The sequence below is a fragment of the Sodiomyces alkalinus genome (assembly GCF_003711515.1).
Source record: "Sodiomyces alkalinus F11 unplaced genomic scaffold SODALscaffold_3, whole genome shotgun sequence".
In the NCBI taxonomy this organism is placed as follows: domain Eukaryota; kingdom Fungi; phylum Ascomycota; class Sordariomycetes; order Glomerellales; family Plectosphaerellaceae; genus Sodiomyces; species Sodiomyces alkalinus.
In genome coordinates this window covers 1276664-1290568 of record NW_021167081.1, presented here as the reverse complement: position 1 = coordinate 1290568, position 13905 = coordinate 1276664, and the positions used below count along the sequence as shown (strand labels likewise).

The 13905-nt window shown below is 54.0% G+C and overlaps 5 protein-coding genes across 5 annotated transcripts; 2 read left to right on the top strand and 3 right to left on the bottom strand.

Moving 5' to 3' along the window:
• The first annotated feature begins 536 nt into the window (after window positions 1-536).
• Window positions 537-1523, top strand: SODALDRAFT_349982 (hypothetical protein). The gene is made up of 2 exons (XM_028613450.1): window positions 537-979; window positions 1058-1523. Exons 1-2 carry the CDS (start codon window positions 651-653, stop codon window positions 1113-1115), a joined length of 387 nt encoding a protein of 128 aa, XP_028467681.1. The 5' UTR covers window positions 537-650; the 3' UTR covers window positions 1116-1523.
• Window positions 1524-3358: 1835 nt separating this feature from the next.
• On the bottom strand, window positions 3359-4207 carry SODALDRAFT_241418 (hypothetical protein; the record flags this gene model as incomplete). The annotated part of the gene is made up of 1 exon (XM_028607371.1): window positions 3359-4207. A coding segment is annotated over one exon (849 nt), but the record flags the coding sequence as incomplete, so codon positions are not given.
• A 1938-nt stretch (window positions 4208-6145) lies between these two features.
• Window positions 6146-6949, top strand: SODALDRAFT_358287 (hypothetical protein; the record flags this gene model as incomplete). The annotated part of the gene is made up of 4 exons (XM_028614089.1): window positions 6146-6213; window positions 6349-6484; window positions 6563-6608; window positions 6729-6949. The coding sequence occupies 4 exons, from the start codon at window positions 6146-6148 to the stop codon at window positions 6947-6949; spliced, it is 471 nt and encodes a 156-aa protein (XP_028467679.1).
• A 655-nt stretch (window positions 6950-7604) lies between these two features.
• SODALDRAFT_323182 (WD40 repeat-like protein) lies at window positions 7605-9363 on the bottom strand (the record flags this gene model as incomplete). The annotated part of the gene is made up of 2 exons (XM_028609786.1): window positions 7605-9042; window positions 9110-9363. The coding sequence occupies 2 exons, from the start codon at window positions 9361-9363 to the stop codon at window positions 7605-7607; spliced, it is 1692 nt and encodes a 563-aa protein (XP_028467678.1).
• A 3677-nt stretch (window positions 9364-13040) lies between these two features.
• SODALDRAFT_140264 (Acylphosphatase) lies at window positions 13041-13746 on the bottom strand. Its single transcript, XM_028606783.1, has 5 exons — window positions 13681-13746; window positions 13596-13626; window positions 13366-13448; window positions 13145-13296; window positions 13041-13084 (listed from the first exon to the last, which is right to left on the bottom strand). The coding sequence occupies exons 1-4, from the start codon at window positions 13690-13692 to the stop codon at window positions 13147-13149; spliced, it is 276 nt and encodes a 91-aa protein (XP_028467677.1). The 5' UTR covers window positions 13693-13746; the 3' UTR covers window positions 13041-13084; window positions 13145-13146.
• Between the last annotated feature and the right edge of the window lie 159 nt (window positions 13747-13905).

Sequence of the window (13905 nt, the reverse complement as noted above, 5' to 3'; positions counted from 1 at the left end):
CTTAAACGCGAGAGCGAGGTCGCAATGGGTTGGGGTTTCATTGTCGTCACCAAATTGTCGGTCCGGCCGACGATAGCATCTCTTCTTCTCACTCACCCTTCATCGCGCACTCCCGTCGGCCCTTTGCGTGTGGGGTTCGTTCGCTTGGGGGTGGATAGATGTGAAGAGAAAGAAGAGAGAAAAAATTATGCTAGTCGTCGTGACTCCTGGAAATGAATGGTATTCTCCTTTCCTCGTTCGTTTGTATATAGAGTCCCAGCCCAGCCCTGCAGTCCACCATGGCCTGTCCTCGGCTCGTGATCATTCCTTGCTGCGTTGTTTGCAGTTTCCCCTGGCATCAGTTCAATGGCGACAGCGCAAGTTCGGTACCGCCATGAGCAGCACCCGACCGTCATGAGCGGACCTTCTAATGCTCACGCCTACAAGCTGCATCTTCATCACCCTTCTACGTCCGCATCATGAGAACGGGCCGTCACGTCAAATCTAATCAACACACCTTCCACACCAGACAAGACGACCTCAGTGTCCGTATTCAGACTGGCCCCCGCAGACCTCTGTCGGATTCCTTCATCGTCCAAGTCCCCCGCGACTGGTCTCCCGCGAACAGTCCCGAGAACCCCGCGTGCAGCTCGTCGACGAAGCCTAGAGCCATGTCGTGGACGGGTGTTCACGAGTGGCTTGACGGCCAAGGCCAGGGGGAAATGGCCGACCCGCGTACCTTCCGTGAAGGGATTCCCGGGTCGAATACGGCCTCGGCCTTCGAGTCGGCGCCTTCTTCGTCCACAGACAGTCCCACGTCCGAGGCTACAGATGCCACCATGGGCCAGACATCGGGCGGAGCAAAGGGAGGGCCACAGAGCCAGGAGCAAAATCGTCCAAAGTCGGAGGACCAAGGGGCGTCAGGGTCCAATAACACCTCTGGCGCCGGTAGACAGGGAACTGATACCGGTGCGGGCGAACAAAGGCCACCGCCGAGAAGGTAATGTCACGGCTATGCCCCCCCCCCCCAGAACGAACTCTAACTCGGATCCAGACTCACACTGGGGCGTGCACACAGACGACCGAAAAAGAGACACCAACCTCTCACGGGTTGGTTCAACCTTTGGCTTGAGTGACCGCCCTCCCGAGGGTGGTCTCCAAGATAAAGAAAGAACATCTCACTGTCTATGAGAAAAACATCAAGTTACTAGAAGGACAGGGACAAACGAATGGTCCGACGGGGTATTACAGAAAAGAAAAAGGACGAGGAAAAGAGAAAGGACATCAAAAGTAATTGGGAATCGGTAACTTCTTCTTTTTTTCCTTTTTTTCTTCTTTTTCTTTCACGACAGACTTGATACCCGGCATGACGAGATGGACGACGATTACACACTGCATGAGCGTCGGCATGGCTACTCGCTGGACCAGACCTCACCGCGGACTTCACCAAGAGAACCAACCCACATGCAGAGGACGATAGATGTACGCAGAGAGACCTGAGCGGAAAAGCCCATGGTACCTATTTTAATATATACAGTGGGAGCAGAGACGTTTGATTGTCTGAATATAATACACATATGATCTATTTAGGGGTATGCTTAGGATATTTTCACGTCGTTGCAGTCATAGCCCCGAATCCTCATTCCTTCGTATAATGGCCGGCGATGATGCTCAGTCATGCGCATGATGAAACAACCGACACTGCCGCGAAGCGCCCAAGACCCTTCCAACCTCGAAACTACATGCACGACTTGAGATTTAGAATTAATTCATCGACTTTCAGATCGCATCCATCATCAATCAGATAGAAGCACACGGCGACTCTTTAGGCAACTGTCAGATGCCCATAGCCACCTTACCGACGTGTGACAGACCATAATATGTTAGACTTATAGGATACCTCGATCCCATATATCTATACTTATTTCCCCTTAATTTTGCTAATAGTTAGATATCCCCGTGAAGTACCACGAACTTCACTTAGATAAGTAAATACATACGCAATTCCGCGTACCTTATTTGTGTTCTGACAGTAACACTCGATTCGTTCCCAGTACAGCCCCGGGTACCTTACCTAAGATACCTTACCTAGGTAGGCAGGTAGCCACGATATATTGGATTCATCTCTTCCAGGCTACCCCCCGAGCCGCATGATGAGCCCTCTGTTCCCCATCCCCTGTCACCCCTCCAAAGGGTCACACAATGCCAGATTCCTGTAAGCTCACCTGCCATTTTACAGGTCTACCAGCATCGAACCCAATATTTCCATCTTTCCCTTCCGTTACATTTGGAGTGACGTCTCTTTCCCCGAAGGGATAATGCATCATCTTCCCCGCAAACACATTCATCTCGATTGCCGTGATGTACCACACCATGTCACGCGACAACCAATTGATACCGCAGCCAGGTCAATATATCCTGCGCACCCCGCACATTCGAATTTACACGAGGTACTGTACATACCTATCTAGCTTGTTCAATCGACAGATCTGCGGGGTGGTTCGCTTACATCAAGCTCTCTCCTTCACCTAACCCAGCCGGTCGAAAGGAATGGGCAGGCGGTGAGAGCGCCCTTCCGTTCCGTCCTTACCCAGAACGGCAAAGCCCGGGCGGATCATCTGCGAAGTACGGATCAAGTTACTCTCAGATCTCCGCACGAGGTGATAGGCAGATGGGCAGTTTGACGAGCAGTCCTCTCGGCAGGCTTGCCTCCGAAAAAGAAAAAAAAAAAAGGAAAAAAAAGACGCCGAAGAGTAAAGATTCGCAGATGCCGTGACGTCTTGGTGCATCAAGTTTGCAAGATTCACTTGGATGAGTTGGACGGCGCTGTATCAAGTATCAGGAAATCGCATTTACTGGTCGTTGTAAATAAACTCGACCAAAAGGGGATATATCCACATGAATCAAGTCCGTCCGGCGTCCATGCGTTCTCGTGACTCAAAAACGCCTAACTTTGACAAAGCAAGAGGGGCCATGTAGCCCCAAGAGCAACGGCACGTACGAAGTAGTCACATGCCTTGCCCCGTTTCCCCCTCCCAAAATGATCCATTGCCGCGCATGTCTCGCGACAGACTACCAGTCTCCCACTCTACCCCGACAAAAGAGATACATACCGCTCAGACGGTCGCATAGGTTGCCCGTGTTCCCTGGAAGGACGGGATGGAAGACGAAGGGAAAAAAAGGACAAAAAAAAAAGAAGAAGTAAATATGTACGTAAGAATTCATCCACCATGTAATGCCCATCGTCGCCATCATCGTGGTAGATTTGATAAGAAAAAGAAAAGTGCCGATGCTAAATCCACATGGCCGCCGCCGGCGGCCGTTCGAGTGGTGTTGGGTAGCCAGGCCTGCTGATATGGCTGGTTGTGCTGGTGGTGCCGTAAAACGTGGCAAAGAGGGCCTGCACGTCGCTCAAGTAGACTTCCGGGCTGATCTTGCGTAGGCCTCTCCGCTTCAGCTCGCGCTCCTCCTCTTCCAAAACGGAGCGCTTGATGCCAAACTCTTCAGCAATCTCCGACACCTGCTCTAGCTCGCGGACGAAGGGGTGCGGCGGCTCCGCGTTGACCGCCGGTTTCTGTTGTTGCTGGTAGGTGACGGGAGGAGGCATCGACGGAACCGACGGTACAGACGGCACCGACGGCACCGGCGTCTTGGTCGGAGAGGCGAGCGAGTGTTGCGACATGGTCGAGGGCGCAGTTGACGTGGAAGATGTCCTCGAGAAGGTAACACTGGATTTGGTGGACACGGTCCGATCCGACTCCTTCGACATGGTCGAGACGGATCGCTGCTTGGCGAGGGCGTCGAGGGAAGACTTCATTGTGTGAGATGGTGACCGCTTGGGAATGGCAGGTGCGGGTGTCGCTTCTGGTGTCACACGTCCGCCAGCCGCCTCGGCGGGAGGCGTGAAGTAGGAGGAGAGGTGGTTGGGGGCCGGAGACCGGAACTCCTCCTTGGTGCCAACAGTGTCAATATCAGGGCTCGTCGGGGGCGTAGAGCCGACGGTGGCAGGACTGTCCGGGCCATCGGTGGTGCTAATGGAATTTGATCGGGCGATATCGGGCGCATTGTAGGAGAGCATGTTGGTAGTATGAATCAACTCAAGAGGCGCCGAGATTTGCGTGCGCACCGATTTGTTTCGCTGCGATGCCGAATTTTCCTTCTTGCTGGCAGCGATGTCGACGCTCTGCTTCACCCTCCTGGTGGTGAAAGCTCTTGAAATTGAACTCATGGTTGGCGGTATTTGTCTCCCGTGGATGCCTTGGGGGGCTTTTTCTTTTCTTTTCTTCTTTTTGAGGATGCCTAGTCAAGAAAGAGGTTTATTGAGTGTGATTGAGAGATTGGTTGAGAGGTCGAGCCTGGATGATGGGAAAATCCGAGTCTTGTTAGTGGGTGTTCGTCGAGTGGAAGACGTCAATGTCAGTTGAGCTGTCAACCTAGCAAGCCGGACCCCCAAGGCTACAAGATGGGGCAGGCTCGATAACCCTAGGACGACAAGTCCGCGGCGGGACCTCCAAAATGTGGGTGACAAGTGATGCGACTAACTCGCTCCGAATGGTATCGGCGGCTCCGAGTCCGAATGAACTTGGAAACCGGAGCGAAGCTAGAAGGCCTGTCGCTGTGATTGGTGGGATCTGTTGCCTTGGCGGATAAAGTGGACAGTGCGTTGGGGAACAGATGTGTAGACAGGTTGCGGGAAAAAAAGAAGAACAGAGACGGCGTCAGTTGAGGGGCCGAAAATGGTTCGCGGTCTCTGAAGTCGGAAAAAGGAAACGACCTGGCTTGGAAAAAGAAAGTGAATCGACGTGGGTTAGTTCACTGAAGCGAACAATCACGTCGCCGGATTCCGTATGTTCGTCGGTAGGGTGGGTGACACTGGAATTGAGGGGAGTTGCAACGTGACTGTGCTTAGTCAAGTCGTCGTCGTCAATCGGGCGAGGTGAGCGGAAGATCGGTTGCTTGTGAAAATGACGAGTGTGTGATATCAATCGTGTCAAGTGATCATAAGGTGTCCTCGGTGAAGAATAGGACTGTGAGACAGGTGGCGCCGTGAGCAGTCGGGGAGGCGTCCTCGGGAAGCAGTGCAATGCCGGAGATCGAGGCTCTCCACTACTTCATACAATCGGGTGGCGATAGATGGATAGATGGACCGGCGCGAGTGCTGGTTCGTTCACTCAGGTGGCGACTGCCTTTCGTCGTGCCTGTGTAGGTGCCGATTCGGTATGACGCCTGCGCGCATGCGAACAAGGAAATGGATGGAAAATAGGTTCGTGAGTATATAAGAATCAACTTCGGTCCTGCGATGTTGTGCCCGTTTTCCGGCGGTTGATGAATTTTTTTTTTTCTGGGTTTATGTTTGTCCTCAGTGCCGTACGTCCAGGCGAATGAATGCGCAACGGCAAGGTCGAGTTCACTGAAAGGAAAGAATAAGATCGGCAATCGGTTCTCTGCTCAAAAAGGGTCACGGCCCAAGGAAAGAAAGGAGTGTTGGTATAGAAGTGAAGTAAAAAAGAAAACGGCAACGATGAAAAATCGTGTGTCGCCCTCGATGTGAGAAGGAAGATTCAGAAAAGCAAAACGCTTTCACGAAGCGTTCTGACTTGAGAGTGGAAAAGAAAAATGTCTCGACAAGGGACGGGGGTAGTTTCTTCGGGGGGGGAAACCACCTCTGCGGTTGGGGGCAGCTCCTTCATTCGCCAAGTCTATGAGTTGGGTCGTCCTTGGGGGCACGACTCGCACGAGTGATAAACCCCGCGCAGGGTTCCTTCTCTGTTGAACTTGTGCCTTGCGTACCCCATACAGGGGGGGGGGGTGGGGGGGCGACAACCTTGACCTTGCGGAAGCTTTCCTTTTTCCCTATTGGCTCAATCCAACCACCTTGGAGATCTCCCAGTTTCCACCCTGGTGCCCGTCGTCTCGACTAAAAACGTTTTAGTGGGGACCGGAAGAACAGGTACGGTGCCTGTTAGGGATTTCCCGCGTTGCTGCCCCCCCCCTTTTTTCTTCTTTCTTTTTGGCTCGTACTCCGTACAAACACCATCCAGTTGGCCAGAATCATGCTCTTCTCACGCCGGTCGTCACCAAACGCCCACGCCATGACTCGATACCGCGCGCATCGCAAAGCACACAGAATACTTCGTATACAAGATGAGAAGAACCAAATTTTCATATGCAGCTGGCCTTTCCCATCGCCAAGACGGGTGCTCACAGCAAAGCCGATGAGATAGATGATTGCCTGTAGCTACCCGGAAAAGAAAAGACGAGAAAAGACGAGAAAAGAAGAGCAAACCACCAATTCTGGCTAATAGGTACCTAGGTAAGAGGTATGTTGGTCGAACGGCGCCCAACGTACATAAACACACTGCATGACAGCGTCGCAAAGCGGCTGTTACTCCATAACCACATCGTCAACGAAGTAGGTACAGCGTACAGCGTACAGCGTACGGATACGTCGACCAAACTACCAACACCCAGCAGTCACACCGTTCCACGTCTCTGGACGCACCAAGTGCAACGTAAAGCCCCTTGCCGTCTTCGAACCACCTCGTTTTTATTATTAGTTGAAACGTGGATGCTCAACGCAAAGCTCGTCATCTTCGGACGACGTGGTCGAGTTCTCAAGCGAATAGGAAGTGCCGAAGGATGAGGGAATGGTCGCAAAAAAAGCGCACACGCTACGCTGCTACGTTGTATTACATAATTACACGCTTGCACGCAATCACTTATGCACCGTCGTTCCACCCACCATGCAGGATCTTCGTCGGCCCACCCACCAATGGGCCGGGCGATGACATTGGATCTTCAGCCCATCTTTACGCCCCCTGATTGGCTTATGACTCCGGCGTTTCAAGAGTTTCACAACCCAAGCATCGACTCCACTTTCGGCCGCTGTCCCTGCGTAAGCGGCTTCAGTCTACCCTGGGGCCGGCGGATCATGCCTAGTCTTGGAATCTTGGCCCACCATGACAAGTGATGGAAACGCCGGCGTCCCTCTCTCTGGGTCTGGTTGGTAATTAACAAGTAACCTTGACAGACGCCTGTTGGTTACGCCCATCAGCCTGCCTACTTCGTACGTTGTACATACACAGCCTTCCCATGCTACGGAGCCCCTAACCGGCGACACTTTAGTCGTACGAAGGGCTATTTTCCTCCTGGCTCTTGCTCTGTTCAGGAGTCGACTCTCTTACCATCATGCCATCTGCACATACCAACTGCATACCCGGCCAGACAGGCCTTCATTCTAAATATCACTCGTCCTGGTGCATGGAACACTTGCTTGGACCACTGAGCACTGAGGGTCTTCCTTCCATTATGCGTTTTGGATCTTAGCTGGACCGACTCGATAGCCGCGTTGCTAGTGCCACCTCCTTCATGGTCCGCAAGGGTTGGTTGTACTTGATTATGCGCCGAAGAACTGTCAGAGCTTTGCCATGATCATCAGGCGCATGCAAACAAATGGCTTCAAATGGTTGGGGGAAAAATCCAGTTCACGTAGAGGGAGATTTCCCGTAGTCGGACAACAGATTACTTCTGGACCAATGTGCATTACACCACCAGCCTGTGGGTTACCGGGGTTGGGCGAAGTAATCAAGGCGCCTAACCGATCTATCGCCATTTTTCGATTCTCATTAATCCTCGTCCATCGACTCGTCCTCTTGATTGCCCTTCTTGGCTCTGTTCTCGAATTCCTCCATATCGTCGTCGTCATCGTCGTCGTCGCTTTCGCTATCGTCCGATTCAACCCCCACTAGCCTGTCCTCCGGGGCACCCTCCCGCACCGGCACCGCATGCCGGTGGGCGAACGCGTTCCGGACCGCCGCGTTGGTGCTCGTGTCCCACACGTGCATCGTACCCTGACTGCCCGCGACGCCGAGCCGGAACGCCACCTCGGGATCCGGCCCGAACTTCGTAGCGAAGACCTTCCCGATGTCCAGGTTCCGCGACACCACCATGCTGGGCCCGCTCGCCTGGACGTTCCACAGCTTGACCGTCTTGTCCGTCGAGCCGGTGGCCAGGAAGCCGGGGACGACGGGGTTGACGTCGAACGACGACACCGACTCGTCGTGCGCCTGCAGCGTCCAGACGGCCTTTGTGCCCGCCGGGTTGGTGGGTGCGCTGCGCACGTCGTGGTAGTGCACCATGCCGCTCTCCGTCGAGACGAAGAAGTAGTTCGCGTCGTGCGGGTCCCACCGGACCGTCTCGACGTCGCTTTCCACGCCCCATCGCGGCGCTTTGGCCTCCGGCGCCCGCATGTCCGCCGCCACCACCGTGCGGTCGTAGCTGCCGCTCAGCAGCACCGTCGTCTCGGCCGCGTGCCAAGCCAGCGAGCACACCTTGTCCGTGTGGTACGAGTACGATTTGGCGCACTTGGCGGTGTGCAGGTCCCAGAGCTTGACCGTCTTGTCTGCTGACGCTGACGCCAGCAAGTTCCGGTGTTTCCTGTTGGCCGCCAGGGCCAACACCGCGTCGACGTGGTACTCGTCGTTCGCCTTCTTTGACTTCTTCTTCTTCTTCTGCTTCTTCTCCTCGGCTCCCTCGCCGCCCTGGCCTAATATGGCGTTGGGGTACATGCAGTCTATCACGTCCAGGTCCCAAATCTCAATGTCCGGGTCCATTGTGCCGACGGCAACGAAATTGGCCGTCGCATCTTTGTCGACGCCTTTCTTTTGCACGGGGATATCCAGCCACTCGACGCAGAGGGGTATCGCGGGAAGCATGATGTCGTGGTGAACGTAGAGGTTGTCGGCCTCGTCCTCGTAGACGTAGACTTCCAAATGTGCCAGCTCATCTTCCACCTTCGCCGCCAGCAGGAGGTTGTCGGTCGCTAGAATTTGCAGGTCCTCGCGCTCTTCGTCTTCGTCCTCTTCGTCCGGGAGGGTGATGTACGGGTCGTCCTTGTTCGACTCGTAATATGCTAGGGACTTCACGTTGCCGAACATGGTTAGCGGCTCGCCCTTGCCGACAGCATCTTCGTCATCGTTGTTGTTGTTGTTGTTGTTGTCGTCGTCGTCGTCGTCGTAATGTTCGAGGTCGTATTCCTTCAGATCATCATCATTGATATCGATTCTAAGACTGAATTTAGCGACCAGGACAAATCCTTTTCAACCGGCCGGGAGGGGTTGGTGTGACCAACTGTGACGTTTCAATCGATTTCTTGTCTCCGTTTCCCGTCTTCTCGGTCGAGGTGCCTTTTGTTGGCTTTCCGTCTTCGTCGGAAGCATCGCCCTGCGCTTCTTGAGCCTGCCTCAAGTCTTCCTCCGCATCATCGAGTTGGAGCTTGGCGAGTTCTGCGATGCGTTCGAACTCGGCTTCGTCAAAGGTAGATTTGGTGGGGAAGGGTGCGGCGAAGCCCCGCGGGACCCAGGCCGTAGCCGTAATCATAGACATGGTGGCAGATGTCAGCACCGGCGCTCGGATTAAAAAAAGAAGAAAAAAGGCTTTGCGACGGAGGGGACCGGTGAAGCCCTGTTCTTCAGGGCAAGCTTCTCGAGGTGGTGGACTGCAGAAAAAAATTCCAAGTGGGGTTAATGTTTATCTTATCGGAAGTTGTGCTCAAAGTAAGGTACCTACCTTAGGTAGGCCGTACCTAAGGTATCTTATCGTACGAAGCGGCTTCCAGGAAGTTACCATGTCCTTGTGGGGGGATGTCGCGAATACAAAGGAACAAGGAACCGATGACCTTGTTGTAACCAAAGGTCACCGTCTTAAGTGCCAAAATCACCAAGATATGTTACATTACAGCCATGAAAAATACTCAAGATCTTCTTAAGACAGTAAGTAACTAATTACCAACCGGACGTATGGTTGAATCTCCTCGTGGAGTACCTTATGAGAATGGGACTCAATAAGGTAGTGTACTTATGTGGGTCATTCATCGCTTCGGTGTAGGTGATAAGATAATGTCGGTTCATCGTCGGACAAAATGAGGTAAGGTAAGGTAGGTACCTACCTAAACCAATAAGGTCGCATCCATTTCCCATCCAGGTAGTACTTCGTATCTAAGGTAAGGTAATTAAGGTATCCTCCCTTCTTTTGCTCAGTACTCAGGAGCACCCATAGACTTCCACCACCGACAACATTACCCGCAAATATGTCTGACGACCGTTCATATGGAGGACCGCCTGTCTTCAAACGTAGAAGACTGGATGGCAGCGGTCGCTCGACACCCCGTGCAGAACGTGCAACAACACCCCGTGCCGGACACCGACAAGCATCACCACGGCGTGACGTGCCTGCACCGACAGAAGAAGACACGATAGCACTCGATCGCGATTGGTATGGCGGGGACGAGCTCGGCGGTCACGTCTTTGGCGAGGACTCGCACAATCCCTTCGGAGCCGACTACTCAGCATGGGAGAGGGATCACCAGGAGGCCGCCAAGACGGAGAAGATGGTGGAGCGGTACGACGCGCGCCGGGAGCAGCGCCAGAAGGAGAATGACGCGTGGGAGACGAACCGAATGCTGGTCTCGGGCGTGGCCCAGCGGAGGGACATGGCTGCCGACTTTGACGAAGAAGAATCGACGCGCATTCATCTGCTCGTGCATGACCTCCGCCCGCCCTTCCTCGACGGCCGCACCATCTTCACCAAGCAGCTCGAACCGGTCCCGGCGGTGCGAGACTACCAGAGCGACATGGCCGTCTTCAGCCGCAAGGGGAGCAAGGTTGTGAGGGAAGCCCGGCAGCAGAGGGAGAGGCAACGGCAGGCGCGGGAAGCCACGAGCATGAAGGGCACCGCACTGGGGAACCTGATGGGCGTCAGAGAGGACGAAGGCGACAGTGCCATGCCGATCGCGAGCGAAGAGGATGCGAAGAAAGGCCCCGATGGGGAGAAGAGCAATAAGTTCAGCGATCACATGAACAAGTCCGAAGGCGTGACCGACTTCACACGGACCAAGACCTTGCGGGAACAACGCCAATACCTTCCTGCCTTTGCAGTGCGGGAGGATCTGATGAGGGTCATCCGAGAGAACCAAGTCATCGTGGTTGTTGGCGAGACCGGCTCGGGAAAAACTACACAGCTGACCCAGTTTCTCTACGAGGACGGGTATGGGAAGAATGGTATGATCGGCTGCACACAGCCCAGGCGCGTGGCGGCCATGAGCGTGGCCAAGCGAGTGGCTGAGGAGATGGATGTCAAGCTTGGCAGCTCAGTCGGCTACTCTATTCGGTTCGAGGACTGCACGAGCAAAGACACCGTCATTAAATACATGACGGACGGCGTGCTCCTTCGCGAGTCGCTCAACGAACCGGACCTCGATAAATACTCGTGCGTCATCATGGATGAGGCGCACGAACGTGCTCTGAACACGGATATTCTCATGGGCCTGTTCAAGAAGATTCTCCAGCGCAGGCGCGATATCAAATTGATAGTCACCTCAGCAACCCTCAACGCTAAGCGGTTCTCCGACTTTTATGGTGGCGCTCCCGACTTTGTCATTCCCGGTCGGACGTTCCCCGTCGACACGCTCTTCCACAGGTCGCCGGTAGAAGACTATGTGGATCAGGCGGTGCAGCAGGTGCTCTCCATCCATGTGTCTATGGACCAGGGCGATATTCTGGTGTTCATGACTGGGCAGGAGGATATTGAGGTCACTTGCGAGCTGATACAACGACGACTCGAGGCGCTCAACGACCCGCCTAAGCTTAGCGTACTACCTATATACAGCCAGATGCCTGCGGACCTTCAAGCCAAAATTTTCGACCGGGCGCCGCCGGGGGTACGCAAGTGCATCGTGGCGACGAACATTGCCGAGACCAGTCTGACGGTCGAAGGCATCAAGTACGTCGTGGATGCCGGATACGCCAAGATGAAAGTCTACAATCCCAAAATGGGCATGGATACGCTCCAGATCACGCCTATCTCGCAAGCGAATGCTTCGCAGCGGTCGGGACGAGCCGGCAGAACAGGGCCCGGAAAGGCGTTTCGGCTGTACACCGAAAAGGCGTTCAAGGAGGAGCTTTATCTGCAAACCATACCGGAAATCCAGCGAACGAACCTCAGCAACACGGTCCTCATGTTAAAGTCGCTCGGCGTGAAAGACCTGCTGGATTTCGATTTCATGGACCCGCCCCCGCAAGACACCATCACGACATCCATGTTCGACCTGTGGGCTCTAGGCGCCTTGGACAATCTCGGCGAGCTCACGACGCTTGGGCGGAAAATGAGCGCCTTCCCCATGGACCCTTCCCTGTCGAAGCTGCTCATCACGGCCGAGGAATACGGGTGCAGCGAGGAGATGATCACGATCGTGTCGATGCTATCGGTGCCCAGCGTGTTCTACCGGCCCAAGGAGCGGCAGGAGGAAGCCGACACGCAGCGCGAGAAGTTCTGGGTGCACGAGTCGGATCACCTCACGTACCTGCAGGTGTATTCGGCGTGGAAGGCCCACGGGTACTCGGACGGCTGGTGCATCAAGCACTTCCTGCACCCCAAGTCGCTGCGGCGGGCCAAGGAGATCCGGGATCAGCTGCTGGACATTATGAAGATGCAGAAGATGAACATGGTCAGCTGCGGCATGGACTGGGACATCATCCGCAAGTGCATCTGCGCCGGGTACTACCACCAGGCGGCGCGGTACAAGGGGTCGGGCGAATACATCAACCTTCGGACCAACCTGCCTGTGCAGCTGCACCCGACGTCGGCGCTCTACGCCGGCCACCCGCCCGATTACGTGGTGTACCACGAGCTGATTTTGACGTCCAAGGTGTACGTGTCGACGGTGACGGCGGTGGATCCGCACTGGCTGGCGGATCTAGGAGGGGTCTTCTATTCGATCAGGGAGAAGGGATACTCGGTACGGGAGAAGCGCATCACCGAGACCGAGTTCAACCGAAAGATGGAGATCGAGGCCAAGATGGCGGAGGATAAGCAGCGTGAGGAGGAGCGGTTGCAGAGCGAGGCGAAACGGAAGGAGGCGAAACGGAAATCAGGGGCTGCTACCAGCACAGGCAAGAAATTCGTCACCAAGGGCGCAGTGAGGAAACCGGTGGTGAGGCGGCCCGGAAGAGGTATATAAGTTTGAGTTTGGTTACATGAAGCAAGTTGGATCTATGGTGAACAAGTAAACAAGAAAAAAGAAAAAAAGGGTACAATAATAACAATACAGCTAGAAATGCGTCAGTAAGCGGGCTATAGATAGGAACACGCGACGGAGGACAGCACGAACTTTCAGTGTCGAATCTCAAAGTGCTTCTCATCTTCGATAATCTCCCTTTCCTCCGTTTCTACCTTGTTGACTCTTGATAACCGCGGACCCCTGTTGATGTTTATAAGAAACCCCGCGATGCTCTCCTCTTGACCCTGGACCTCGCCCTCAACCTGGGAGGCAGCAAAGCTCCGTGTTAGCGTAATGGGCTCTTTTGAAGTAGCTCTCCCGGGGACACGAACCTTGTCATCTGGCGTGTTCCGACACCATCCAGTGAGACCATGATCGGAGGCTCTACCCCTGGTGAAGAAACGAAAGCCGACTCCTGTGCGGCGTGAGAGTGAGGTGACGTCAATGAAGTTCTTGATACGTGAGGAGAGATGTATTATAAAGTCCTGCGGTCTAAAAATTGTGTAGAAATAATCATGGAGATTTGGAGGGAGTCAACCAAGATGCATATCACAGAACCTACCCTGCACAATACCATGGACGAGGAAGTATTGCTGTTGGGGGTTAGAGAGCTCCTGACGGGGTGAGATTTGGGATTGTTTACTGACGCGTTTGATCATTGTGAATATTTACTCAAGGGAGTATTCTCCTTACCTGAAGAAAGGAGAAATGAGAAGAAGAAGAAGAAGAATGAAAGATTCTTGGTGTCGTCGTTTTAACGAGGACCTTAATGTTTAAGGTACATTTAAGGTATGTTTCTACCTACTGATGGGGTTATAGGTACAAGGTAGGTTTCCAGGTAAATACCTTACCTACCACCTTACTTTAAGGTA